This window comes from Metopolophium dirhodum, chromosome 8 (assembly GCF_019925205.1).
Source record: "Metopolophium dirhodum isolate CAU chromosome 8, ASM1992520v1, whole genome shotgun sequence".
NCBI lineage: Eukaryota > Metazoa > Arthropoda > Insecta > Hemiptera > Aphididae > Metopolophium > Metopolophium dirhodum.
The window spans coordinates 23,169,921-23,197,766 of record NC_083567.1 but is presented as its reverse complement, the minus strand read 5'-3'; the positions used below and the strand labels follow the sequence as shown (position 1 = coordinate 23,197,766).

The 27,846-nt window shown below is 30.7% G+C and overlaps 2 protein-coding genes across 9 annotated transcripts; both read left to right on the top strand.

The window, feature by feature from the left end:
- Positions 1-11: 11 nt before the first annotated feature.
- LOC132951020 (transmembrane protein 135-like) lies at positions 12-4,397 on the top strand. 2 transcript variants are annotated; one of them, XM_061022692.1, is made up of 10 exons: positions 12-29; positions 89-252; positions 349-605; positions 683-813; positions 1,145-1,271; positions 1,389-1,543; positions 3,156-3,366; positions 3,433-3,600; positions 3,676-3,816; positions 3,892-4,397. In XM_061022692.1, the coding sequence occupies exons 3-10, from the start codon at positions 456-458 to the stop codon at positions 4,171-4,173; spliced, it is 1,365 nt and encodes a 454-aa protein (XP_060878675.1). In that variant the 5' UTR covers positions 12-29; positions 89-252; positions 349-455; the 3' UTR covers positions 4,174-4,397. The 2 variants fall into 2 exon arrangements, with proteins under 2 accessions (XP_060878675.1, XP_060878674.1); XM_061022691.1 differs by lacking the exon at positions 12-29 and having other exon boundaries at positions 48-252.
- A 2,125-nt stretch (positions 4,398-6,522) lies between these two features.
- Positions 6,523-27,632, top strand: LOC132951018 (ankyrin repeat and KH domain-containing protein mask-like). Of its 7 annotated transcripts, none has more exons than XM_061022687.1 (33): positions 6,523-7,273; positions 9,960-10,137; positions 10,326-10,380; positions 10,442-10,586; positions 10,738-10,885; positions 11,000-11,151; positions 11,233-11,361; positions 11,464-11,749; positions 13,993-14,294; positions 14,359-14,892; positions 14,977-15,102; positions 15,542-15,671; positions 15,783-16,057; positions 16,178-16,559; positions 16,620-16,726; positions 16,787-16,886; positions 17,902-18,186; positions 18,273-18,604; positions 18,667-18,868; positions 18,931-19,085; positions 19,151-19,326; positions 19,396-19,654; positions 19,721-20,009; positions 20,088-20,446; positions 20,519-20,823; positions 20,898-21,170; positions 21,243-21,369; positions 21,436-21,541; positions 21,600-21,677; positions 23,926-24,341; positions 24,412-25,380; positions 25,709-25,963; positions 27,234-27,632. In XM_061022687.1, exons 1-32 carry the CDS (start codon positions 7,046-7,048, stop codon positions 25,952-25,954), a joined length of 7,854 nt encoding a protein of 2,617 aa, XP_060878670.1. In that variant the 5' UTR covers positions 6,523-7,045; the 3' UTR covers positions 25,955-25,963; positions 27,234-27,632. The 7 variants fall into 7 exon arrangements, with proteins under 7 accessions (XP_060878670.1, XP_060878669.1, XP_060878668.1 ...); XM_061022686.1 differs by having other exon boundaries at positions 10,239-10,380; XM_061022685.1 differs by having other exon boundaries at positions 10,218-10,380; positions 16,632-16,726.
- The last annotated feature ends 214 nt before the right edge of the window (positions 27,633-27,846 follow it).

Genomic DNA, 27,846 nt, shown 5'->3' with positions numbered 1-27,846 from the left:
AATATTATCATGCACGACATAGATAAAAGGTACGGAGATAAGAATTCGTGAAAGTTAGAAACTAATAACTATAAAATTCATATTTCAGAATCGCAAATCACAACGGGATATAGAACTATTAGAATTATAGAAGACGTCCAGGTCAAAGATTAGTCGATCAGTATTCAGTATTCACTATTCTGTGTATTCGACATTTAATAGTAATGAAATCGTTATTATACATTTCAACTAATATTGATATTGTGATTACTAGTGAGTAACTGACAACTGATAAGTATATTATAGGTTGTTTTTAACTAAATTTTTACAAATATTTTTCATTTAAATATATAATTAAAAATGATGTAGGTATTGTCGCAAGTTCTTGTAAGACAGTTTGAATCTCTGTCGACGCTGTGTTTTTCAAACATACACAATCATATTATTATAATTGGTATTTCGTACCTTTATATAACATGGTGGTGGCTAGTAAAATATTAAAAACAATAGATACATCTTGTCATGAATTCATGCACCCATGGGTGTCTTCATGTTGCGATGCAAGTGCCGGTGTACTCATTCATTCGATCCAAGCTTCGTTTCGAATTTATGTTACCACTTACATGGTATTATATTGAATTCTTATGTCTATTGTATTAATTTTTAAACTACTCATGTGTAATTTATTTATTTTAATTGGCAGTTGACTTTACTGATGAAAGGTCGAAAGCCGACCAAGAAGGAACTCAAACGAACCCTTTTGAGTATTTTACAGTCAACTGCTTTCCTGTCGTGCCATGCATTCGGTTTTTCATCTGCTGTGTGCTTATTAAGGTACTCTCAGAAACTATATAATTGTGTGACATCTCATTTGCATGAGTAATATGATGAATGATAATTATAATATATAAAATACATTGTATAATATTGTACTTGATATTTTGTATAAGTAATTACATGTTTGGAGCCTTGGAGATTTTACAGCTATCAGGTGAATTTAATGATTACCCGACATTCCTGTCAGCCTAGCTGTATTTTAATCCACTGAAATCTATAGTTATTTAATTTTTTATATCAAAATAATTATTGGTTGTCTCAAATAAAATGTAAAAGAAGTAGTATTTAATGTATATTGTCTGTTAATAGTATTATTATATAATTTCAGAAGGTTATTTGGGAAATTCAATGTGCTAAGTGTAGCATTTCTTCCATGTTTTCTATCCAGTCTAGTTGCTATATTAATTGAAAGGCCATCCAGACGAGGATTATTAAGTCTCTATGTAACAAATGTTGTAAGTAATTTTAATAACTTATGTTTAATACCCAAGTTAATCACACAATAGTGTTTATTTAAATTATAATAATTTAGTTGAAGCCAAATGTATATAAAAGTAATATTCTATTTTAAGGCCTCGGAAACATTCTATAATATGATGGTTAATAGAGGCATTATAAAACCGATTCCTTATGGAGATTTGTTTATTTTTGGGTCATCGATTACACTACTGCTTTATTTTTTTAGAGGACAGCATAATAAAACAGATTCAATATATTCTCTTTTAAGGTAAATACAATTTTTTTAATCTATGAAACTTAAAACTATTTAATATACTAGTTTATAGTGTTCTTCAAAACTTAACTATTTAAAAGTAGCGAGTTGATTGAACCGATGGTTAACACCATTTGTGTAATGCTTTTAAACGTTTTAAAATTTATCAATTATATATAATGTGCATAATTAAGAGAATGTCAGCATACTATTTGTTTTTTCACCCAACATAGCAAATTTATGTTCAGCAGAACCAGCCTTCTATTAGTTGTTAGATTTAGTACTAGAGCAAATTGATTGATCCATTATCAAACTTAAGGTTCAGAACATTATCTTTGTTTGTAAATTGGCTTTTTTACAATATTTTAACGCAAGTTATGAGTATTTGAAATATTATAATTTAAAAATGATCATAACTCGCTTTAAAATTGAAATATTGTAAACAGTTAACGTTGAAGTACAGATAATGATTAAAGTCAATTCACTATAATACTAAAGCTAACAACACAAGATTGGTTCTGCAGAACTCAAATTTGCCATGTTATGTATGGGTAAGAGGGATGAAACAAATAGTATGATGACATCCTTTTAATAGTTAGTAAACAATTTTAGCATTAATGTTCATTAATGAATTTTAAATAAATAAATTATACCTAAAAATAAGTGTGGGTATTTTCAGTATAAATTACCTAATATAATTATTAACAATACCCATTTAATTATCATGTATTAATTAATATTAAACTGTATTCAAATTTTTTACTATAATATTAAATCCATATGACTGTACATTGAAATATTAATCTAGGTTAAAACTCAAGATTTTCATCAACAGTATCTCTCTTGAAAATTTAAAATAACTTGTGTTAAGCGGTGCTTTCTTATTTCTAAATTAAACCAACACATTTAATACAACATAATAAAATATGTTGTATTATAAAATTTCTATTGTGTTATTGTAATTCAATAAATTATCAAGTTTTCATTTTACTTTCTTGATTTTTAAGATTTCTAGAAAGTTGGTTGATAACTTACTAAAAAAGGATTATCAAGTAGATACTAAATGTGGAATTAAAATTTTTAAAAAAAAATTATTTAATTTTTCACAGATAAAAAAAAGTTATTTTTCGTTAGATTTTCATTTAGCGAGGTAGATTTCTGAAACTGTAGAACGGATTTTGTTGTTTGGGGTCTTGTTAGATTCACATTGGCTAGGAGAAGTGCAGTGAAGATTTTCATAACTTTATCCCCAATTGTTAATTCACTACAAAGCTGTAAACCTGAAAAACATAAAAAAACGCCCATTAAAATTTGTTTTAATATTTTTTAATGTTCTGTAATGAATTAACTATTAAAGATAAAGTTCTGAAAATCTTCTCTGCATTTCTCCTAACCAATGTGAATCTAACAAGACCCCAAACAACGAAATCCGCTCTCCGGTATTTAAAATATGTATTTAATTAAAATTATACATAATTTATACACTTTTATTTACATAATTGTTTTCAAATTTATTTTTGGGCCATATAAAATTCTACAGCAGCATCGTGTCCCTATAAAGACACTGTGGTGTACACTTTGGGAATCGTTGTTGTAGGTACTTAAATTAATTGCATATATTTTGAAGGTTTGTTGTTGGTCCTTCTGAAGAAAATGATTATGCAAAACCATTGTTATCTCCTCAAACTCCTCAGTTGGAGAAATCAAATCAAGATACTATTCGACAAGCAATTACTGATATACGTCAAGCTTACTGTACTATAGACAGTGAATTAAAAATAATTTGGACCAGTGAGGTTTGTCCACACGCTTATGGTTGTTTACATTATATTCTTAGTGTGAGTAAAAAATTAGTTCTTAAAATGTATATTGTTTCTCTATACATATTGTTTTTTAAATTTTAGTCAGGAACAAGATTATTTTTAGTTGGTTATACACTACAATTAAGTCTGAAGTCATTGTTACAAGCCAATCGAATTTTACGTAAACCAAGTTATATTTTTAAACTAATGATATCGCCAGATACATTTAGTTTAGGAGCGTTTCTTGGAGGATTTTCTTCCATTTATAGAGTACCTATTTTTTTTTTTTTTAAATATTGATGTTATTAGATATGTTTTCTTTAAATTGTTTTTGTTATATTTTAGATTGTATCATGTGTAATGAGAAGATTACTAGGTAAAGATTCAAAATACATATGCATTCCTGCAGGATCATTGGCTAGTCTCACTTTTTGTTTGTATCGTAATAACACAATTGCTTTATATGTTATGTTGAAAACATTGCAGGTACTATTTTATCAAATTAATATAATTAAACACTGTATTGATTAATTTAATTGCTCAACTATATTTTATTTTCAGATAATGTATATTAAAGGTTCTAGCAATGGACTATTTCCTGATTTACCACAAGCAAATGTATTCTTTCATTGTTTTTCTACAGCTATTTTATTTCATGCAGCTATACTTGAACCACATAACTTAAGACCATCATATTGGAAATTTCTACAGTCAGTATCTGGAGGATCTATAGGATTAATTGATCGACATTGTTTAGAAACGTTTGGTCTCAAATCAAGTGAATCACTTGAAAGAGTATTAAAAAAATATAAGCCAGTTCCATTGCAAGTTTTTAAATTTTAAACTTTTGTTATTTAGTTGAGGACGGAAGATTATGTATGGTTAATGGTGTGCATAATATAATATGATACATTTTTAAAGTATATGTTAATGTTGTTATAGTTTTTTTACGGGGAGTAATTTTGTTTTTAAATATTTATTTTTGTATACTTGCTTTTTAACAAGCCAGGTTTTTTATTATTTAAAATAAGATTTTTATAAATATACAGTGTTGTGTTTGGAGTTAATTTTGATGTTTATTGATAAGGATAACTAATTTCTGTTCAGTGATTCACTGATCACCTATGAAATATCAAATTATGGTCAATAAACATATTGTTTGTAAATTTGAAATCTCAAATGTAACTGAAAAAATTTCTTTTTCTTTTTATTGATTATAGCGGCTAAGTGTTCAGTTTCATTTCCATCATTGATTTATTGAGGTGTTCTGTTTACTATTTATGTACTAATAAGATATCACATTTTGATTAATTAATCAACAAGGTAACTGATGAAATTCTTCTAAATTTATTTGAATTTTTTCTATTTCCGAGTGGTAGCAGAAGTGTCTTGTAAATAATTTGTAATTTGCTTACAGAATATAAATGTTTCAATGTTTGTACTTTGAATGCAAATTATGTAATGAAACAAAATATAATGTATTAATATACATAAAGCAGGCTTCACATAATGAATATTATTGATAGTATTTCAGATCCTGATTCCTGACCATATAGCGTTAAACCATGGTTAATAGGGAGCTACATCTGCTTGTGTTCTCTCTGCCTAACAAACTCATACCTGCTGAGCTTACAATTTGATATGTTTTTTACGTTGGTAAGAAAGAGAGAATGTAAGTGGACAAGACCTCTTAAATGTATTAAAGATTCTGTAGTGTGATTAATAATTATTGACATTCTATCAGTAGACAGTATTGAAAAATGATACTGTCATACAGATGACTGATGGAAAAACCGGATATTGAGTCTCCAGTATTTGCTTACCGATGATTAAATTGTTGGATTGAGGTGGATAATGACATTACTCCAGTATTGACTCCGAACCCTTGGCTTAAGCAGTTGTATAGTACAAACACAAGAAATTGATCATGAGTCTGTAGGTACTAACTATTTAAGAAATATACAGAATATTCAATTACAACGATCGTGTGAGGGCCGCTTAAGCGTTAACTGAGCTTAACGTCTGTCGTACAACTACAGCGGTTCAAATTTTTGAAATGTTTAAATCATCATAAATTAGATGTATTTTCAATTTTTTCATGGTTTGAATGATTACTGATATTTGATAATGAGATCTGTTTAAAAATGGTGAGTGGTATTTGGTAATGAGTAATGAATGATTATTAATAGAAAATATGTTTTAAATCATGGTAGTAAATGGTAATATATTAATATAATAATTAATAATATTATTATGCGAGTTAATTAAGGATTCAATGATTCAGGAATGTTGAATAGTCGAATTTATTAGTAACTACGTAAAACGCAGATGATGAATGAACAATGAAAATATGAAATAATGAATCAATTAAGATTAGCGAATTCTGCGAAGCAATATGCATTATGCATTGACTCTTGGAGGAAAAAAGAGTGGGATGCCGAATGAAGGATAAGAGCAGGGTCACAGCATAGAGTAATACTCTATGGGTCACAGGGACGGAATCATGATTAATGATTAGTGATTACCTACGTCTATATAGTATAGCTATCGGGAAGACAGATTAACACTGGGAAAGCTGTCGACGACTATCGTACTGATGGTTAGGCGGGTTCCCCCCTACGTAGAGTCGGGAGATTGTATGTATTTTCCCGACATTTCGCATATATTTTCCTTTTAGTGAAGTGTATTTGAATGTACTTGATAATTTAAGTAGAAAATGTACTTACCAACGTATACAGTTAGCTATAAAAGCGTATAAGGTTTCGATACCAAAATTAATTTATTATAAAAAGTAAAATAACCACCAATATAAATAATATATCTATTCATCCCGAATTGGAAGGTACAAATTGTTTCCACCAGAGCGCGTTTTGTTAATCAGTTTCCCCAATAACACGTTCCTTCCATAACGACGATGATAGTTTAATTATTGTTAGATAGATGGAGCTACCGCCGTGTATACAAAATGACGTATCTCTGTACAGTGGAAGTAGTAACTAGTAGTAATAGTAGAAGTAGTAGTAGTAGTAGTAGTAGTAGTAGTAGTAGTAGTAGTAGTAGTAGTAGTAGTAGTAGTAGTAGTAGTAGTAGTAGTAGTAGTAGTAGTAGTAGTAGTAGTAGTAGTAGTAGTAGTAGTAGTAGTAGTAGTATTATAGTAGTAGTAACAGCCTGCAGCAGCAGTAGTAGTAAATTTCTGGTCGAGGAGGGGGCACCGTCGTAGACATGGCGAACTGATTTTCCGCAATCCCGCACTCGTTTTTGATAATTCGTCGTAAAAAAAACGCCGACACGGAATAATCGCCAGTAAACCCCTCGACAAAACGACCGTACGCACGCACGCCCGGCCCACCGTTCATTCCGCGAGTGTCTCGTGCTGTAGACGTTACAATATTCAGCCGCGGCCCAGTGGCCGTATAAATAATATCACATTATTGTTCGCTATCGGGCATCCCGTGATACCACCGCGACTGTGTTGCGCGTGATGGATCATTGATATCGCGGTCGCGCACGGGTCATCGCCGCGCGAGTGGTGCGCTGGGGAGCCGCGTCGCAGTCGTGTAGTTGTAATTGCTGGAGTAGTAACTATAGTAGTTAGTGTGCGCCGTCTGCGGTATCGTGTGCCGTGTCTGAGACCGCCCGCGCAAAAATCGGTAAATTAAAGAAAAAAGGCGACCGTCGGCCTTCCACCAAAGGGAGCCGGATAAACGTCGTCGTCATGGAACAAATACCCACGACATCGAGCGGCGGAAACGCCACGGCTGCACCGTCGTCAGCCGGCCCCTCGTTCACGCCCCCGACACCCGTCCAGCCCTCGGACAACAATTGCATCGACAAAAGATTGCAGTCTGTCTCCGAGTCGGAATACCAAGACGACGAGTACGACGAACCTGATCACCAAATGTACTTGTCCGGGTCGTCCGGTTCCGAAGGAGAATTATCAGAAGTACGCATATATCATAATAATATATATCGCATATTGTTATGTACGCACGCATCGTATACACATTAATATTAGTATAATATAATGTAATATCTCATACTGTAGTAGTGATAATGATAAATTATTATTAGTACATAGGCCGCCGACGTACGGGAACGAATAAAACGTATATTATTCGTATCGCGATAGGCATTTAATATTTTTTTAAGTTATAATTTTTCTCTCGATCGCTTTCATGATCCCCGCCGCTCTCCTCGTCTACAGTTCCGTGAGTAACACAACTATATTTTCGGTTTTTAGTGCGACGTGACGTCACCGTGACCTTTCGGGAGTTTTCATGAAAATCCGATCCCCCCCAACATTCCGCAGCCGTGGGGCACCCTTTGTCACAACTGGTTTCCGCCCAGTCGGACCTGGTGAGGGGGGAGGAGTGTGTGTGCATGACAACCTAACCTAAAAAAAAAAAATATATATATCGTACGAGTGTCGAGAGTACCTTATTTCAAAATTATTTTCTCTCGTCAATTAAAACATTACTATACGACGTCTATACCTATTATAATAATAATAATAATAGTAACGCGTATTCCGTCCGCTGTTATTATCGTAGTTTAGCCCAGTCTGTTTTCATTTTGTTTCTAATTTTCTATACACACTTCTCCGGTCTCTCCGACCGATAACAATGGCGTTGTACGTATTTTGCTATTGACTGTGTACGTACGACAAGTGACAACAATAATGATAATAACTATATGTAGTAACTACGATTGTGATGATATTAATTATTATTATTATTATGAGTATGGGGAAGTCTGTCGAGTGTTTGTGATTTTATTTCTTGCCCACTATTGGTATTTTCATTATTTTGTTTTCCTCCAGCCCGGGGTCAATCGCATCGAGATTTTCTAATGTACGCGGCGCATACCGCCGCCGCCAGCACCGCCACTACCGCTTCCACTCCCTCGCCGTATGGCGTATTGTTCTCGGCGACTCCGCTTACGTACGTCACCACGTTCTAATGCAGTCGTGTTTGTGTGTCCCTGTCAAAGAATTATTGCGCGATTGACATGTTTGTCTGTCGGTGATTTTCTGCACAATCGACGTGTGTACCAAAACCGACGTTATCCTTCGCGACCGTCAGTTTGTGTGTGTGTGTACGTGTTTTTGAAACGAAGATAGGTTTTCCAAACGTTTTCCACTACAGACTTTGATAATATAAAAACATTTTGCAATTAATCGTACGGTAATTGATAATTATCACGATATTGTTGTGATACATGCGTCCAGTACGATTACTGCTGTGGTCTGTATATCAAAGATTTGATGGGCGTTCAATTTTATTCTCGCCCAACATTTGACTCAAAATTGTATTTAGTAATGTCCCCTCCCCACTTTTGGCGCATTTAATTTATCTGACGTACTTATCTTTCACTTCTGGTCTTTAATAACATATATTTTTGAATTCTCCAGTTCTGTATTTTTATGTTCTAGTTGTCTGATTTAATATATTTTATTTTTGTTTATGCCATAAGAATTTATATTATTTAGTTTTATTCAAAAAAATTATTTTTAAACTACCTTTAATTTTTTATACTCGAGTCAGTAGAATTAGGGCTTAATGTTAACGGACACTTGAATGGACATTGTAAGAACAGCCCTAAGTATAGTTATATTAATAACGTATAAACAAATATAGAAAACTTAAGTACTCCCTATTTACATAAATATTGTGGAACAAGTTTGAAATAATGCTGATATTTATTAAATTATTTTGCATGACTTCATAAAGTTAGGTGTCATGCTTGTAAATTTTGTCATTAGTTTTAAATTTATCAATGATATATTTTTGTCCAAATAAGTAAGTAATGTGATAGGTATACAACTTTTTAAAATAAAGATAATAAATCCTTAACTAAATATTAGTAATTATTTGATATATATATTAATTTAACTACATAAATAAGTGAATTGTTTAGTACAACTTAATTAACTATCAAGCACACAGACCTTTGTCAAATATTTTTATTGAAAATAATTACCTACTTTATTTTATTTTGGATTAAACTAAAAAATGTCTGTTTTTAGTACCTTTAACTTTTAAAGAAATAGAATTTTCTAACATGCATTTTTAAATATTGTTGTAGTATAAATGATTAAGGTATTTAGGTAATGTAGGTAGCTATTATTTATTTATTTTTATATATATAGATCATACTATACCGACATTTTCTATTTAAGATTTTGTTTAAAGTAGACGTGGAATTAAATAATTTGTTACCATTCAATAATCATACATTAGTAGGTAAATAAATTATGTTTTCCATATTAAATTGATGTGAATTATTATTTTCTTATCAGTTAAATTTATTATTATTATTATTATTATTATTAAAAAATCTAAGTTAAATGATCTTGCAAGGTTTTTAATAATCAACATAGATACAAGTACCTACTCTTGACAAAATTAGTCTACAACCAATCTTTACAATAAGTAAATAATATTATTAATAATAAATGACTGACTAATGTTTTAATATATATTTTAAATTAGGCGTTACAATGAATAATAAATATAATATATTTTTAATTTTTGTATTAAAGTTACTTTTAAAACTTGAATTTATTCTAATTTCTAAATATTTATATATTTAAACAATGCATTTATATCAACTTTTAATTTGTGTTATAGGTTGGTAGGTTTGGTATAAATCGAGAGAAATTATGTCGAGATCCTAATAACCATTTAAATTCAACCTTTCTAATAGCAGCAGACGATACAGATACTGAACAAAGTATAGAAGGAGATCCTGACACCCATCGCCAATTAGAAGCACTTCTTCAAGCAGCAGGATCTATGCTTAGGCCAAGTAAGTAATTTTTAAAAAAAATAAGGTAATTTTAGGTTCCTCCTTAAAAAAAAACTGATTTATTTTGAATGAACTAACAGGTGCAAACGTATGCGGTTTAGGTCTGACTAAACTGGGCGTTCCAATTGAGACGACCACAGACCCTGAAGTGCTGCGAAAATTAACGAATAGTGTTTCTTGTGCTTTAGACGAGGCGGCAGCAGCTTTGACACGGATGAGAGCAGAAACCAAAAATGATAATAAGTATGTTGGATATTATGGCCACAGTTAGTACAAGCCGAAAAATTATCAAATCAAATTTCAGGACCCTAGTCGAAGCATGTCATGATGGTGACGTTGGAGCTGTTCGTAAACTGCTAACAGAAGGTCGATCAGTTCATGAGACATCTGAAGAGGGAGAAAGTTTGTTGTCCCTTGCCTGTTCAGCAGGTTATTACGAATTAGCTCAGGTTAGTTATTATTTTAAAAAACTTATAAATATTATATACTTTCATATATTTTAAATGCTCTCGCTTAACTCAGTGAACAATTGTGAAGATAACAATTTTAATAACATTCAATTATTTGACATATTTCAAAATATGAATAAAAATATTTTAGGTCTTATTAGCAATGCAAGCCAATGTCGAAGATAGGGGTATTAAAGGAGATTGTACACCACTTATGGAAGCTGCGTCTTCTGGATTTGTGGAGATTGTTAGGCTCTTACTTGCTCATGGAGCTGTTGTAAACGCTTTATCATCCACAGGTTGGTATAATAAAATATATAATCTAATTAAGTATTTGTATTTAAATATTTATATAATGTTATTTTATTATATAAACTGTAATTATAATAAATTTAAATATGTTTATTTTACAGGAAATACACCATTAATGTATGCATGTGCTGGAGGCCATGTTGATACTGTTAAAGAACTTTTAAATTATGGAGCTAATGTTGAAGATCATAATGAAAATGGACATACACCCCTCATGGAAGCTGCAAGTGCTGGGCATGTTCCAGTGGCAAAAGTATGAGTTACTAAAATAATACCTTTTTATTTGAAGACTATACATTTTATTATAATTATTTATTAATATTTCATCAAATAGATTCTACTCGAACATGGAGCTGGTATTAATACTCATTCCAATGAATTTAAGGAAAGTGCTTTAACATTAGCATGTTATAAAGGCCATCTAGAAATGGTTCGTTTTTTGTTAGCTGCTGGAGCTGATCAAGTAATTTCAAATCATTTTTAATGATATATTTTAATTTAATTTTAAAGTAAATAATTTTTTTGAAGTACTCTGTATATTTATTCAGTTATTTTTCTGTTGAAGGAACATAAAACAGATGAAATGCATACTGCTTTAATGGAGGCATCGATGGATGGTCATGTCGAGGTTGCGAGACTTTTATTAGATTCTGGTGCTCAAGTTAATATGCCAACTGACAGTTTTGAGTCGCCTCTCACATTAGCTGCATGCGGTGGCCACGTTGAGCTTGCATTATTGTTGATTGACCGTGGGGCCAATATTGAAGAAGTTAATGATGAAGGCTATACTCCTCTCATGGAAGCTGCTCGAGAAGGTCATGAAGATATGGTGTCCGTTTTGTTGAGTAAAGGTAACTAAATATTTTTTACCTTATAGTTGATATATTAATTTAAATTATTAACCTCCAATATTTTCTTCATAAGTTCATTAATGAATTGATGGTTATACAGTATCAATATCAAAAACAATAAATAACAACAAATTTTCACTATATAAAAGAAATTCCATCTAATGTAATATATAATTTATATCCTTTTGATTAAATAAACTTTTATTATATATCTTAGTCATGATATTCTACAGAGTAAGATGGATATCGGCATTTATTTTTAATTTAAGGGGTAATTTCTAGTCGGCCGTGTTTTAAGGAAATTGATATAGACAATTTAACATGATGGCATTTGTAAGTGATTGCAAAGTAAACAAACATTAGTATGTGTGAGTTTAATCTGTAATCGTTTTCGGTCAATATTTCCTAGAAGTTTCCTGAATTTATACAGTAGTCCCGTATTATACGGCCAAGTAGGTCGGTTGTTATTTATTTTCGTCTTTAATTACCTTACGTATGCAATAGCAATGATATTAAGGCCCCTGCAAATGTGTCATTTTTAAGGAGTTATGTTTAGGCAATTATTTCGTTCCTGTGATTACTGATCATCTTTGTGTGTGTAGTAAATGATCATTAGTATGTGTATACTCCCCTACCATCACTCGCAACCCGCATCAATTTACACTTCCTTGTCATTTCTTATCTGGTTCATGCACAAGTCATTTAAAGTCATTAGAAAACCAATTTATGGACGTAAAATAGCCGTCGCACTGACAAAAATTAAGGTACTTCTAGTGGTTTGATTTAAAAAATGTAAAGATGTTTGTGTTGGTAAACAAGTTTACTTTGCATCGGTTGGAGCACTTTTTCAATTTTAGCAAATTCTTGATAAGAATAAATATTTTACATTTTATAAATTTATAAATTTTTGATATTGAATATATTAAAAAATATCTAAAATATAAAAAATATGCTCCGACCGATGCAAAGCAGACTTATCGACCAATTAAAACATCTTAACATATTTTAAATCAAACCACTAGTAGTTCTTAAATTTTTGTCAGTAGCTTATTAGGTTGTTTTGATGAAAAATTAATAGGGTTTGCAGGGGCCTCAAATTAGATAAACTTACCTTTCTATCCTAACCTAACTTTTTCTAAGAAAAGTGGTTTTTAGACCAAAAAACCAGATAAAACTGAAGGAATTTGGTTTGACTGATTTTCATCGATAGATTTTCATCGATTACAAGGTTTCGGTCGAGGCGATTTTGAATATCTATTTTTTCAGCTGTTATATCCATGAATACTATGATATTTTTGTATTTATACTATTCATTATGACACTAACAATAATTGGAATATTAAAAATTGCCACTGGTCAAACCTAGTAAACTTGTTAATCAATCATAATCCGTTTTCAAAATTAAAATCCATCAAACCAAATTCCTCCAGTTTTGTCTGGTTTATGGTCTAATAGTCACTTTTTTTTATCAACTAAAGAAGCCAAGCCCCCTCTTAATATAAGATTTAATGGGCTGAAAGTACATTTGCATTCCTCCGATTAAAAATTTTTGGCTATTTTTTTTTTTTATCACTTACTATTTGTCCCTTAAACCAATGCTCTTCATACGGTAGTATTCCTCTCGTTGGCACAAATTATTGGATAATAGAAACTGTTTAGAGCTCAAGCTATACCCTAAACTTTCAGTATTACAGCTAAGCAATTATGTTCTATAATATTTTCGATTTTCGATTTATTATATGATTTTATCTTTTGATATTTAGTTTACAGTTCATTTTGTTAGTGATTTGTTGTGTACAGTTAAAGTCTCAACCAAAATGAGTTTGAAAAGGAAGCAAATGTAAAAAATATATAAACGCAGTTTTTTAAATTTTTTTAAAGTTAATTTATTTGGTATCAATGTACCTACATAATATTTTTCTTATATGCATAATGAAATTATTATATTTTGAATTATGTATTGGTATTTGGTAGTGCATTTAACTTCCTCTGTTAACATAAACAAATTTGTGTTAAGCGTGTATCGGTTAACTCAATTATTTTTTCATTTGAACAAGTTATTACGTAGACCTGTGAAGTTCATGTCAATGAGGGAGTACCTTAGCTTAATTCAAGCACATTTTATAGAATGATGATTTTATTGAGTTTTAAATTAGTTTGTAATTAATATGTATTATTAAGGACTAATTAAGAATACTATTATTCTTGTTTTTAGAAATATTAATTGAGAGTTTGTTATACAGGAGCAAATATTAATGCACAGACTGAAGAGACTCAAGAGACTGCTCTGACCTTAGCATGTTGTGGAGGATTTTTGGATGTGGCTGATTTCCTAATAAAAAATGGTGCAATTTTGGAGCTTGGTGCATCAACACCCCTTATGGAAGCAGCTCAAGAAGGACATATAGACCTGGTTCGATACCTTTTAGAATGTGGTGCAGATGTTCATGCTCAAACTACATCAGCTGATACAGCACTGACCTATGCTTGTGAAAATGGCCATACAGATGTTGCTGATTTGTTACTTCAGTTTGGTGCTAATCTTGTGAGTACTTTTTAATATTTAAACATAATTTTAATTATATTAATATTATTATTATTTTATTTAGGAACACGAATCTGAAGGTGGTCGTACACCTTTAATGAAAGCATGTAGGGCTGGCCACTTATGTACTGTTCAATTTCTAATATCTAAAGCCGCTGATATAAATAGAGTCACTGCCAATAATGACCATACACCTTTGTCACTTTCCTGTGCTGGAGGTCACCTTTCAGTTGTTGAACTACTGCTCGCTCATTCAGCTGATCCTTTTCATAAACTAAAAGACAACTCAACCATGGTTATAGAAGCAGCCAAAGGTGGTCATACGAATGTCGTTAAATTGTTATTAGATTATCCACATTCAGTTATGTTAACACCTCCTGTATCACCTGTACCTACTACTCCTGCTGAAGATGTGCCAGTTGTTGATGAATCTGCCTTATCTGAAGTGCAGGTTATGTCCAAGGCTCATGCAATTGCTGGTAGAATAGTAGAAAGTTATGGGCCTAATGCCAAACATAATGCAAATTCTTGCATACAAAAAGCTATGATAAGGAAAGCACAACTTAACGCACCCAATAGTTCGTTTAGTGATGTTCAGGTAAATTTTACTATCTTATTAATAGTATTTATTTCTAAATATAATTTTAACTAAAAACTATAAATATTTTTGTTACATCTTTAGTTTAAAATTCAATTACCCAAAGAAAACAATGTCAAAGCTAATACTCCTACTTCCAAACCACTTATTAATACAGCTGCAATCGAGCAACAATTATTTAAAAGGCAACAAATTGCTGAAGATCTTAAAGTAAGTTATATAGTACATACAAAAGTACCATTTTTGTTTCATTAGAAGTATAAAAAAAAAATACTACCTATTTAGACACAATAATTTTCTGAAAATTATTCAGCTTCAGAAATTAATAATTAATAGAAACCTAAAGAAAATTAAATATAATAAGATAAGAACATTAACTATTTAAAAAATTTTCTTTCAAAATCATAAAAATGATCTGAGAAATATAGAACTTTATCCGGGGCACGAGAAAAGGAACTGTTTTGCGCATACAGACTAGGCATTCCCCTGCTGTGTGCCATTTAGAGTATGTCAAATACACGTCGATGCATGGAATCGAACGTGTTTCGGTCGGGACACGGGTTCCTTCTCGTGGCGCGGAGTATAGATGGCTTATATTTTGAAGAAAATAATATACTTATTCTTTATTATTCTTATTCTTATTTTACAGAGAGTCGAACAAGAGTTAAAAGAAAATGGAAGTCTTTCAATGGTTACGTTGATGACAACACCTCCTCCGTTATCAGCGTCATCACCCGGTGTTTTAGATTCCAGCACTTCATCTAATGGTTCAATTGCAGGTAATTACAAATTTTAAACTATTTGATATGTTATGATAACATAAATTTTTCCAGAACTGCTTAAGAATATTCAATAATTTTCTTTATTATATTTTAAAAATACTTCAACAGAATCGTCAGCAAGTAACACATCTGTGGGTTCAAATAAAGTAGGAGAAGCATCAAAAAATAATCTTAGCCAACCTGTGACTGCTAGTTCTGATGTAGTTCAAACAACTGCGATTAGTGATAGACCTAAAATCAAAGCCAAATTTAAAAAGAAACCAGCCCAGCCACTAGCAGGAATGACGAGTCTTAATGAAGCAACTCAAGCAACATTAGATGCCAATTATGCTAGAGGCGTAATGGCAGGAGTTGCAGCAATGAAACCACAATTTAAAGCTGAAGTATGTAAAATATGTATTTTTGATTATTTGGTTAAATCTTGGTCTTGCAACCTTTTCTAAATGTAAAATATAGAAACTACTTAGTTTTATATTAACCATATATTTAATTTTAAATTTTAGTTTATTGAAAGACACTCAGGTGATGGCTGTGATAAAGAATTAGCAGCTCGTATGATCAAATTTTGTGAAGAGCAAACTGCTAAACGAGAAGCAAATGATGGTGGACATGCCAACCTTAAAGAATTAATGATTAGTTCTCTAATGAGTGAACACCTATTAAAAGTTCGTAAGGACCTACAAATTCCAGATAATATGGTGAAGAATTTATTGCCACTGTCTGGAGCCTTACATGACAGTTTACCTCATGGTACAACTGGTTTGTTGCCATTACCCGGTGATCTTAATACACGAATTGACTTTAAAGCTTTAAATTGTATTGATGCAGAACTTCTAGAAAATTTAGTTAGGGAATCCCCGCTCACACTTGAAGATATATCAAACTGTAAGTATTAAAAAATACCTTATATTATACATTTTGTCATTCATAATTTAAACTTTAAAGTACCAAATATAGATGAACGACTTCAAAAAGAAATTCAAAACCACCGTTGCAATATCAATTCTTCTGATTCTGGATTAAGCAGTACTTTTTCTTCTCAATCATTCAAAGTAAATTATTTTTAATTTAATATATTTGAGTTTATCCCAATATATGTATTTTTGTTCCAGAATTATGTTCAAAATCAAACATCTATTGATTTTAGAATTAAAAATTTATCATCAATGGATATAGCTAATTTTGCGGGTGCAGTGTCCCAGCTTAGTTTGGGTGAGTTATTCATTTTTGTTACATAAAATAATATGTAATTAACCTACAGTTCTTTTTATTAGTTTTCACATCTTTGATAATTAATTTTAAAAATAAACTAAAATAGTATGACAGAAACTTGCGCCATTTGATTTTTTATTTTTTTATTGGTCCTGAGCGCGGGAACTATGGCCATTAGTAGTGATGGGCACTATTGAACTATCCGATAGTTTTAAACTATCTAATTATTCAATTATTTTATAAACTATTGAATTCTGTCAATAATATTGAAAAATCGCTCGATTGTTTTTTTTTAAACTCGATAGTCAAAACTAGTTGGTAGTGTATTACTATTTACTACCGAAAAATAACTATCAAGTGTGTTACTCGATAATTTTTCTAAAAATGTGATGGTTAATAATATCTATTCAATCGAAAAATCATTTGTTTGTTTTTTAAACTATCAAATGACAATCGATTGTACAAACTATTCGGTAGTGCCCATCACTAGCCATTAGCTGTTGTAGGGGGTAAGGTTGGTATGGTTGGTTTGCAACACTTGTATGTGTGGCAAGGGTTTTGCCACCAAGATTCCGGGTGGTCACCCATCTGGGAACTAGTGGCTGTAGGCGGTGCGTACTCAATCACGCTATGTGACTGATTGTAACCACCGCGCTAAGGCACAACAGTTTGTGATTGCTATACCTATTTTGTGGTATAAAGCTTAGCTATTTGAGATTATAAAAATCTATTCTTCTTTAAATTTTAGTTATAAAAATACTTCTAGTCTTTTTACTACTTTGAGGCTACTCTTATGTGAATTTAGTTAATGTATATCATTATATTAGATATTTTTAAAACAATTTGTTTCTTATATTTGATAAAATAAAATAGATTTTAAAGTATTGATTAAAATATTACTCAAGATTTTAATTTTTGTATATACTTCTCTTAATGAATTACAAAATATATAATATATTAGTGTGGTATTCAAATGTAATATAAACTCAATTATTAAAATTTAAAACAATTGTAGATGAAACGACAGCACAACAACCTACTACTGCAACAATACCTACATTGATCAACTGTGTTCCTACGCAAGTGGCTGCCGCTACTCAAACACCATCAGAGTCAGTGTCATCAAATAAGCGTTCAGCGACAACTACATCAACAACTACTGCTATGACAACTACTACAAATAAAGGTAAAAAGGCGCGCTATCAAGTTCGGCCCCAGCCACCAAGTTCAGCCCCCCAATCTGGATCAAATAACACCCCAGCATCAAATTCTGTTGCCCAATCGGATGTCGCTAGCTCCAGTAAGAGAATATCTGAGAATATTGTTGCAAATATATTATTACTTAATTTATAGATTAAACTAATTATTAAATTTTTGTATTTCCAGGATTCTCCACTACTACTGGAGAGTCATATGGCAGTGATGCTGACATATCATATGGCATCAATGTAGATTCACAAACAGAGAGCAACCATGATACAGCTTTAACAGTTGCATGTGCTGGTGGTCATGAAGAGTTAGTTAAACTTTTATTAGTCCGAGGTGCAAATATTGAACACAGAGATAAAAAAGGATTTACTCCATTAATATTAGCAGCTACAGGAGGTTTTGATAAAATTGTTGAAATTCTCCTGAGTAATGTAGCTAATATGGAAGCACAGTCTGAACGGACAAAAGATACACCTTTATCTTTAGCATGTTCTGGTGGCCGTTATGAGGTAAGGAAAGACTTAATTAAATGTTATTTTAAGTTTTGTGAAACTAACTCAACTTGATTTAGGTTTGTGATCTATTGCTTCAAAGAGGAGCAAACAAAGAGCATAGAAATGTTTCGGATTATACCCCATTGAGTTTAGCAGCTTCTGGTGGTTATGTGAACATTATAAAATTATTATTGAGTAACGGAGCAGAAATAAATTCTCGAACTGGTTCCAAGTTGGGAATTTCTCCTTTAATGTTAGCTGCTATGAATGGACATACAGGTTAGTAAATTTAGTATTCCTTGAAATTATGGCTTAAATATTAAATGTTAAACTTTTTTTAGCTGCTGTCAAGTTACTATTAGATATGGGCAGTGATATAAATGCTCAAATTGAAACGAACCGTAATACTGCGCTCACATTAGCTTGTTTCCAAGGCAGACATGAAGTAGTCTCATTATTATTAGACCGAAAAGCTAATGTAGAACATAGAGCTAAAGTAAATATGTCTACTTATTTAATTTATTTTTGCTTATTTAATTAACACAAATATATTTTGTTCAGACTGGATTAACACCTTTAATGGAAGCAGCTAGTGGTGGCTATGTTGAAGTTGGTAGAGTATTAATTGATAAAGGAGCTGATGTAAATGCTAATCCAGTGCCATCTTCTCGTGATACTGCTCTCACAATAGCAGCAGACAAGGGTCATGTACGATTTGTAGAACTACTACTAGAAAAGTATGTACAGTATTAACATTAAACTAAACTAATAAATATTAATTCTTAATTTGAACATGATTGTTGTAGAAATGCATATGTGGAAGTAAAAAATAAAAAAGGAAATTCTCCTTTATGGTTAGCTGCCAATGGTGGTCATTTAGGTGTAATTGAATTACTCTACAAAGTTGGTGCCAATATAGATTCCCAAGATAATAGAAAAGTTACCTGTTTAATGGCTGCATTTCGTAAAGGCCATGTCAAAGTAGTGAGGTGGATGGTAAACCATGTATCACAGTTTCCAAGTGATCAAGAAATGACACGATTCCTTACTACATTGAGTGATAAAGTATGTAGTTATTTATTATTCTTATAAAATACTTGAAATTTAAATAATCTTGTTATTATATTCAAGGAGTCTATTGATAAATGCCATGATTGTATGATTGCTATTCGGATATCAAAAGACCAGCAAGCAGCTAGAGCCAATAAAAATGCTTCTATATTGCTTGAAGAACTTGATATGGAAAAGACTAAAGAAGAATTAAAAAAGGCTTCTGCTGCTCGTCGAAAAATGAAAAAGAAAAAGAAAAAACAAGCCAAAAGTGGTAAAAAATTGGAGGAAGAAACAGAAGAAAAGAATGATGAACAAGAAATTGATGATGAAGAAGAAGAAGAAGACGAAGAAGAAATCCCCGTTATAGGTACAATAAATAATAATATATATATAAATTTATTGATTTGGTATTAGAAATTTAATTTTCAAATGTATATTTATTTAGTATTGGTTGAAATGAAGAAAAAAGTTGATTTAAAAAAGAAGGGCAAAGTTACTGTACTGAGTAATGTGATGTCAGCAGATGTTGAAGAGGGTGATAGTGGAATTGATGCCAACAGCCAAGGAAGTTGTAGTAGTACAGATGCTAAAAATGCTGCTGCTGCTGCTGCTGCTGCTGCTCGAGTAGTAGCCCAAACCCAAATTGCATCTTCCAATAAAAAAGATAAAAAGAAAAAAGGGAAGGAAGTTGCAGTAGAAGTCAAACCCACTTCATCTACTACAAATTCTAAATTAACTACTAATTCAGCTGCTACTCAAACAAATGCAGCCAAAGTAAATTCTTCTCAAACTAAATCAAATAAGGTAGGTCTTAATAAAATATTTTAAGTATATTAAACAAAATTATAACAATTTAATGTTGGATCTTATTTTTAGGAGAAGAAAAATCAAGTCAATTCAACTCAGAGTAAAATTGTTACTAGTGCAGTACCTCTCACCAAAACTGAGATTATTCCTCCAATAGTAACTAAAAACGCACAACTAAAAACTAAAGTTCAACAGCCAAATAACAATGTTACAAATACCACCCGTAAAGAATCTGTTAAAGTGAATAATTATAAAGGAAACAACAAGGTTGTCAATAATATGGTTTTTGAATCAACACAGAATCCAGCTGCTCGTGAAGATTTTGAAGCTACAGGAAGTGAAAACTTTCTTGTTAAGCATAAAAAACAACATCCGTATGATATTCATCAAATTTAATTCTATGTATTCTTTGGTTATATATTTTATCATTTATTCTATTATTTTCTAGAACTGAAGAATATATTCATGTTGGTGCTAAAACTTCTAATGTTAGTCCTGTGAAGCAAACTCGTGGGCGTGAAGAAGGATGGAAAGAAGTTGTTCGAACTCGGTACCTTGCCTCTCCTTACAGAAGTAAAAAAGTATCTGTGCCATTAAATGCAATCAGCCGTGTAATTGGACGTGGTGGGAGTAACATAAATGCCATAAGAGCTTCAACTGGAGCATTAATTGAGGTGGATAATCAAAGTAAAGGACAAGGAGAAAGAATAATTACTATAAAGTTAGTAAAATAATCAAAATACTAAATGTTAATAAATTGTAAATGTAATAATAATTAAAATTTTTTGTATAGAGGATCAACAGATGTCACTAAACAAGCTCATGATTTAATTGCTATGCTAATTAAAGATCCAGAAGTGAATATTATGAGCGTTATTGCAAAAAATCCTAAAGTTACTAGTGCTTGGGATAAATCTGTGGTAATTAAGCTTAAAATTGCATTTAAATAGTTATTTATAATAATTGTATTTCATTTTTTTACTAAGAATAATGCTAAAGCCAAAACTGCAGCAGCTGCCGCATTACCACAAAAACCTGTTGTTACTCAACCAATTACAGTTGTAGCTACTTCTAAATTAACGTTTACACCATGTAAGTCTAGTTAAAAATAGTAACACATTTTTAGAATCTAATGTTTATTTCTTTTTAGCGATTGTTGCTTCTATGACCATAAAGCCTACAATCACTGTCAATGGACCTCGACCTACTGTTGCCGCTGTAGCTGCAGGTAATATACTTATTTATTATTTATGTATTAACAAATTAAATCTAGTACAGTAAACCCTCCCTATAAGGTTAGGTCCCTATATCTTTTATAACTGAAAAATCAGTTGGTACCGAGTGATTTCATTATAAGGAGGCTTTACTAAATGTATCTTTAATCGTTACGGAGAATAGTGATAACCTTAATTCCTGATTAGATTTATTAAATTTGAATTAATGGATCTGTCTCCCCTTTGTAGTAATCTATAATATATTTTTGTACAATTTTGGGTACTTTTCTGTTATATTATACTATGATTCGACCTGAATTTAGCATTAGGTTTGTGCATTTATATTTGTATCACAGTAACACATTTAAAGTAAGCTGATATCAGAAAATCAAAAATGTATTTAAACATGTATTTAGATTATACTTAGATCATTTTTACAAATTATTTATACTGATATATCAATAGTAATTAGTAATTGCTAACATCTAAGCCCCAAATTCTAATTACTCTATTACCATAATATTGATATTTATATCCTTGGTAGCTACACAAAGTTAACTCAAAATTGCTCTTTCAAATTTTGATTTAAATACATCAAAATTCTCAAAAAAAATATCTGTTGAAAAATTATTAAAAGTAAAAGGAGTGTTCTTATTTGAAAAACAGAAGTTTATATTGTCACAGGATCATCTTTAAGTGGTACAAAAAAACTCAAGTATTCGAAAATATGGTTTTTAAGCAGGGCTTGAAACCGGTTACTGGTTTTTAATGGAAACCGGTTACCATGACCAATTTTGGGTCTGGTCACCGCTTCCCGGGTTTTAAGATTGAATTTTGAGAAGCGATTAACAATTACCGGTAACTACCAAGTTCAATTAAGGGGTAACGTGTAACGGTAACCTTTTTTTTAAAAAACCGGTCAATTCAACAAAATTAATGTTGTATTTAATTTTTATATTTTATAATTTTTTTTTTTGGAAATTGTATTCAATTTTTTTGATTAATAATTTTATTAACAAGATAATAAATGTAATAATAAATAATGTAATGTAATAATAAGTACAATTAAAGATGGTATACTATCTATAGCTGTGATAATAAGTAATAAGCATCAACTTTAGATACTAAGTACGATTCATTAGTTCATAGACATATTCACATATTATAGAACATATTAGATGATTATTATTAATTTTATTTTATTGCGTAATATTGTAGCCATTGATTAACACTTTGCCGTGAACTATTTTTCAATCGATGGTTATGGGTAATTTACTAATTTAATTTAAATTCATATTTATCCATATCTTCAAATGATAAAACATAGCCATATAGGTACCACCAGTACCTGAACCATTTTATAAAGTGGAAGTGGATATTTGTTTCGTGTAAATTAAAGTAAAACTAAAATTTTCCGAAAAAAAACATAAATGGAAAAAACCGTTTCCAAAGTGTAATCTTGAAGAATTAAAACCACATCCAAACCGTTAACTGGTAACCACATTTTTAGAGATAATTTTGGTAACCGGTAATCAATTTCCACCAATTCTAAAAACCCTAGAACCGGTAACCACTTAGGAAAAAAATTTTGGGTCCAATTGGACCCGGTAACCAAATTTTTTATAAGCGGTTTCATGCCCTGTTTTTAAGTGTAGTATTCAAAAATTACAAAAGTCAGAATTTTAAATTTTAATAATAGGCTGATTATGCTTAAAAAATAAAAATAATATTCACTTTTTACTTGAATATTACTCAATTGAAAATAATACTCACTATTTCATATTCATCAAATTTTCCTTAGTCCCTGCTCCCTAATTTTTTTATCCAATTTTTTGGTATGGCTATTTCCATATTTCCAGCATGTATTTATACCTATTATTACAGCTTTATGATTCATCAAAAAATATTTTTCACAAAATGTAATAACTCAATTTCTTTTCAATCTTAAAATCTAGAAACAATTTAATTTGCAATGTCAGTTATACTTATTAGTTTTTACATATATGAAAAGTAAATAAAATATTTTTTCAGTCGTTAAAATAGCATGAAAGTTAAAATCAGTGACAATGTGAATTAATAATAGTATTGTACCGGTTGTTAGTCAAATTGACAAAATGTAATCTAATTGTATTATTTATACATTTGAATTTGTTATATATTTTGAACTAGATAGCCATGATTATAATTTTTCTAAAAAAAAAATGTCACAATATATATCAATAAATTATGTGATTTCTAATGTATAGTATTATTTTCTTATAGGCGAAAAGAAGATTACAACAAGTACTGTCAAACCAACAATGTCCTATACAAATGCCATAATATCCTCTTCAGATTCAATATCTAAACCTTCACAACAACCTCAACCACCTGCTCCTTCTAAAGTTGTTCAATCTGTTTCTGTAACTCCATCAACTACTGCTACTGTTACTGTATCTGTAACACCTATTACAACAGGAAGTGTGTCCGCTTCTGCATTAACTGTTGTGACCAAATCTACCAATGCGTTACCTCTTGCTCAACCTAAACCACAACAAGAATCATCATCTGTTACTACTCATCATCCAGTTGCTATTGTGTCACCGATGGTGAGCAGTGCTCCATTACCACCTCAACCACAAATCAAGCCTCAAGTTGTGGATGCTTCAGAGTATTCATTATTTGATTCATTTTCTAAAGTATATATAATAAATAATACATTTTTATGTAATGTATATAAGTATTAATTTGCATTATTACATGTTTTAGATATCTGTTCAAACAATGTGGGGTAGAGATGGGGAATGTGGAGGACAAAAACCAAGTGTTACATTTACCGGGGGTAATCATATTCCAGCTGTTACCCCATCAATTGGAACAATTGGTCAACCTAAAAAATATTTGGAAACAGACACACCAATGGCTGACGCATCAAAAGCACCAGGTTATCGAGGAGCTGGCCTATCATCTCCAATTTCTTCCAAAACTGGAGGTGGAAATACTGGAAGTACAAATGGTAGTCGTACCACAACACCTCCTATGAGTAGTTCACCTGTCACACAATACAACAATAATACAGGCATCCAACCTACCGTTCAACAACCTCAACCAGAACCTTACCATACACAATCTCAACATCCATACATCTCTGATCAAACTCATCAGTCAGCACAAATAAATGTTGAGCGTTCAAGATTAAACCCACGAGCACCAGACTTTGCTACTATTAAATCTAACCAAAATATGGTTCAACCTCAACAAGTCTACAATAATCAAGTACCACAAAATTTCCTTCAACCTCCTATGGTACCCAATGTTATGCCATTTCAACAAAAGTTTCATCAACAATTACCAAATTTAAGAGTTGCACCCAACAATCCTAATCGTTGGACTCATTTTATTAATCAACCTCCTCCTCCGTTTGGACGACCTGCCTTACATCCAGTTAATGGCAATGCAGAAATGTTTGCAGGAATGGAAGCAACTGCTAGCCCACCAAATATGTCACCTAATCTTGATGAACGAAAAGCTCCTCCTAAACCAATTGGTACAGAAAGAGCATGGAAGCAAAATCTAATAGGAGAAAATCCTCATCAGCAACAACACGCAAATTGGTCAGACATGAAAATGCATTGGGCTCATCACGACCTTTTCCGTACCCCTCCTCCACCACCTGTTAATTTTCCACTTGGACCTAGACCTATGATGGACGAACATAATTTATTTGATACCTACCAGGTAAATACAAATTTGTTTAAAATAAAATCATGGTTCCTTGTATATTTGAACATAAGTTGGGGCCTTAAAAAGTGAGCAATGACTGTAGAATTAATGGTAATAATTTAAAAAAAATAAACATGTTTTATGTTTGTAAACTTATATGTACATATAATAATTACATAATACAATTATATTAACATTTGTTTTTTAAAATTAATACAATTATTTTTACCACTTGGATCACGTCATTACCAATGAGGTCACCTCTTGCTTTTTGTGGTAACAGCTTTAATACATGAGTACATAGTTAATATGAACTATGCTATAATTATATATTTTTCCTCAGTCCACTGAACATCTAACGAGTGCTAATATGAATCACCATATGATGCAAACAATGCCATTGTTTGCGGCAAATGGTCACTTAGAACAACAATCCCATCACCTTTTAGCATCAAATCATCACGGTCCTGGTCAAATGGCATTTGACCCAAAATTAGAATGGGACCAATCTAGAAGTCAACAACAGCAAGCCCAACAACAGTCTCAGCAGCAAGCTCCTATGAACACACCATTTCCGTTCATTTTTTAATTGCACGGCGTAAGTAATTGTTACTTTTATGTATTCAAGGGAAAATTGTTTTATATCTGTCCTACTATTTTAATAACAATTAAGGTGTATGGTCTTAAGGTGTTTAAGCTTTTATGCATTGGTTTATTACAATAAATACTGTGAGTAATTTAAAAAAAACTTTTTAATAGACTTGTATAGTTCATTGAGTCAACATAAAATCATAAATAATCTCATAATGTCTAAATTATTATCGTATGATATTGTGGTATATTAGTTCTTTGGTTTTGATACATTGATTTTAATATATTTTGTTAGTCTACCGATTAATATAAATAAACAAAACATACATCCCATTAATTATATTTTTTAATATAAATGTTGTTTTACCTTTACATACTGTTGTTTAGTTTAATTTAAAAATATTTATATATACAAAATTGCATACAAATATAAATACAGTATTAATAATTAATAATGATGTTCACAAAGGAATTGGCATGAAATCCGAATATCTGGATTTGAATCAAATTCTTATCCGGATTTATGGATTTAATTTTATATGACTTATAATTACTTTTAATATATCGTAATATAAATTTTTTTATTTTATTGTAATGAAAATATGTTATAGAATTAAATTTATTAGAATGTAAAAATGAGTTATTGATCAGCATATTTGAATTTCAAAAATCCGGATTATTCAAATAATCCATAAAATTTGTATTTGATAAATACGAATAATTGGGATTTTCGAAATCGGGATATGCCCACCACTAAGTTCACAAGTTAAAATCTTGTTAAATGAGAGGTGGAGAAGTTATTGTTAAGAATTAAATTAATCTTATACAAAGGCGTAAATGAAAATTATTATTTGTCATAAGTGTGATAGAAATGTAGTAAATTAATTTTTGATCAAAATAAGCAAAAGTTAAGAACTACTGAATCTGGACTTTTTGAAGTTTGGAAATACATTGGTAAAATACAGGTGCATACTACATCATATTTTGTTAATCGTTGAAAATTGAAGGTATGAAAAACCTAGGTTGTTTATAACATTGTTGGTAACCCACACCAATGGAAACATGATAAAGATATGGAATTCCATATGAAAATAATAGCTCTAAAATTCTAAAAAATATTGGTTACTTTTTTACTGTTAATAATGAATGTAAATTGTTAAAGTACCAACAAATATTCAATCTATGAAATACATTTATCCTTAAGATATTAAGTTATATCAGCTGATTAAAATGTTCTTTGTTTTTAATAATTTTTTTTTATTTTTTTTTGTTTACAGGATCCAAAATATACTGCCTAAATAGCTGAAACGCAGACATATATTTTTTGTTTCTCTAATTTAAAATCTGAATATGGTTTCTGGTCTTAAAGTTAAAAAAAAAAAAGAATGCAAACAATTATTAAAAATAACAAAATTATAATGCATTATTTTGTATGGTTTCATTATTGGAACAAAAATGTCTTTTTTCACGTTATTTTTTACATTCAAAATATATAATACAAGTACTTCGTCTTTTTTTAAAAAAAATTTTTTAGCGATATGTTATTACACTTTTACTACTACGGCTTAGGGTTTCTTTAATATCTATTCTGTTAAAGAAATTGTTATATTATTATAAATATTGCATTCATATGAAATGTACGGATGAAAAAATATAATTATTTATATACTATCGAATTATGTGTTTTTAATTGTTCGTATTTATATTTTAATAATATATTATTTTAAAGATCCTATAAAAAATATTACATTTATATTTATCATTGTATTCAAAAAATATTTTTGGGATACATAATGTAATATTAAACTATAGGCTAGTTAAACATATACACATTACACATATATTATAATTATATCTGTGTACAAAAAAAAAGTTATGTGTTTATATATC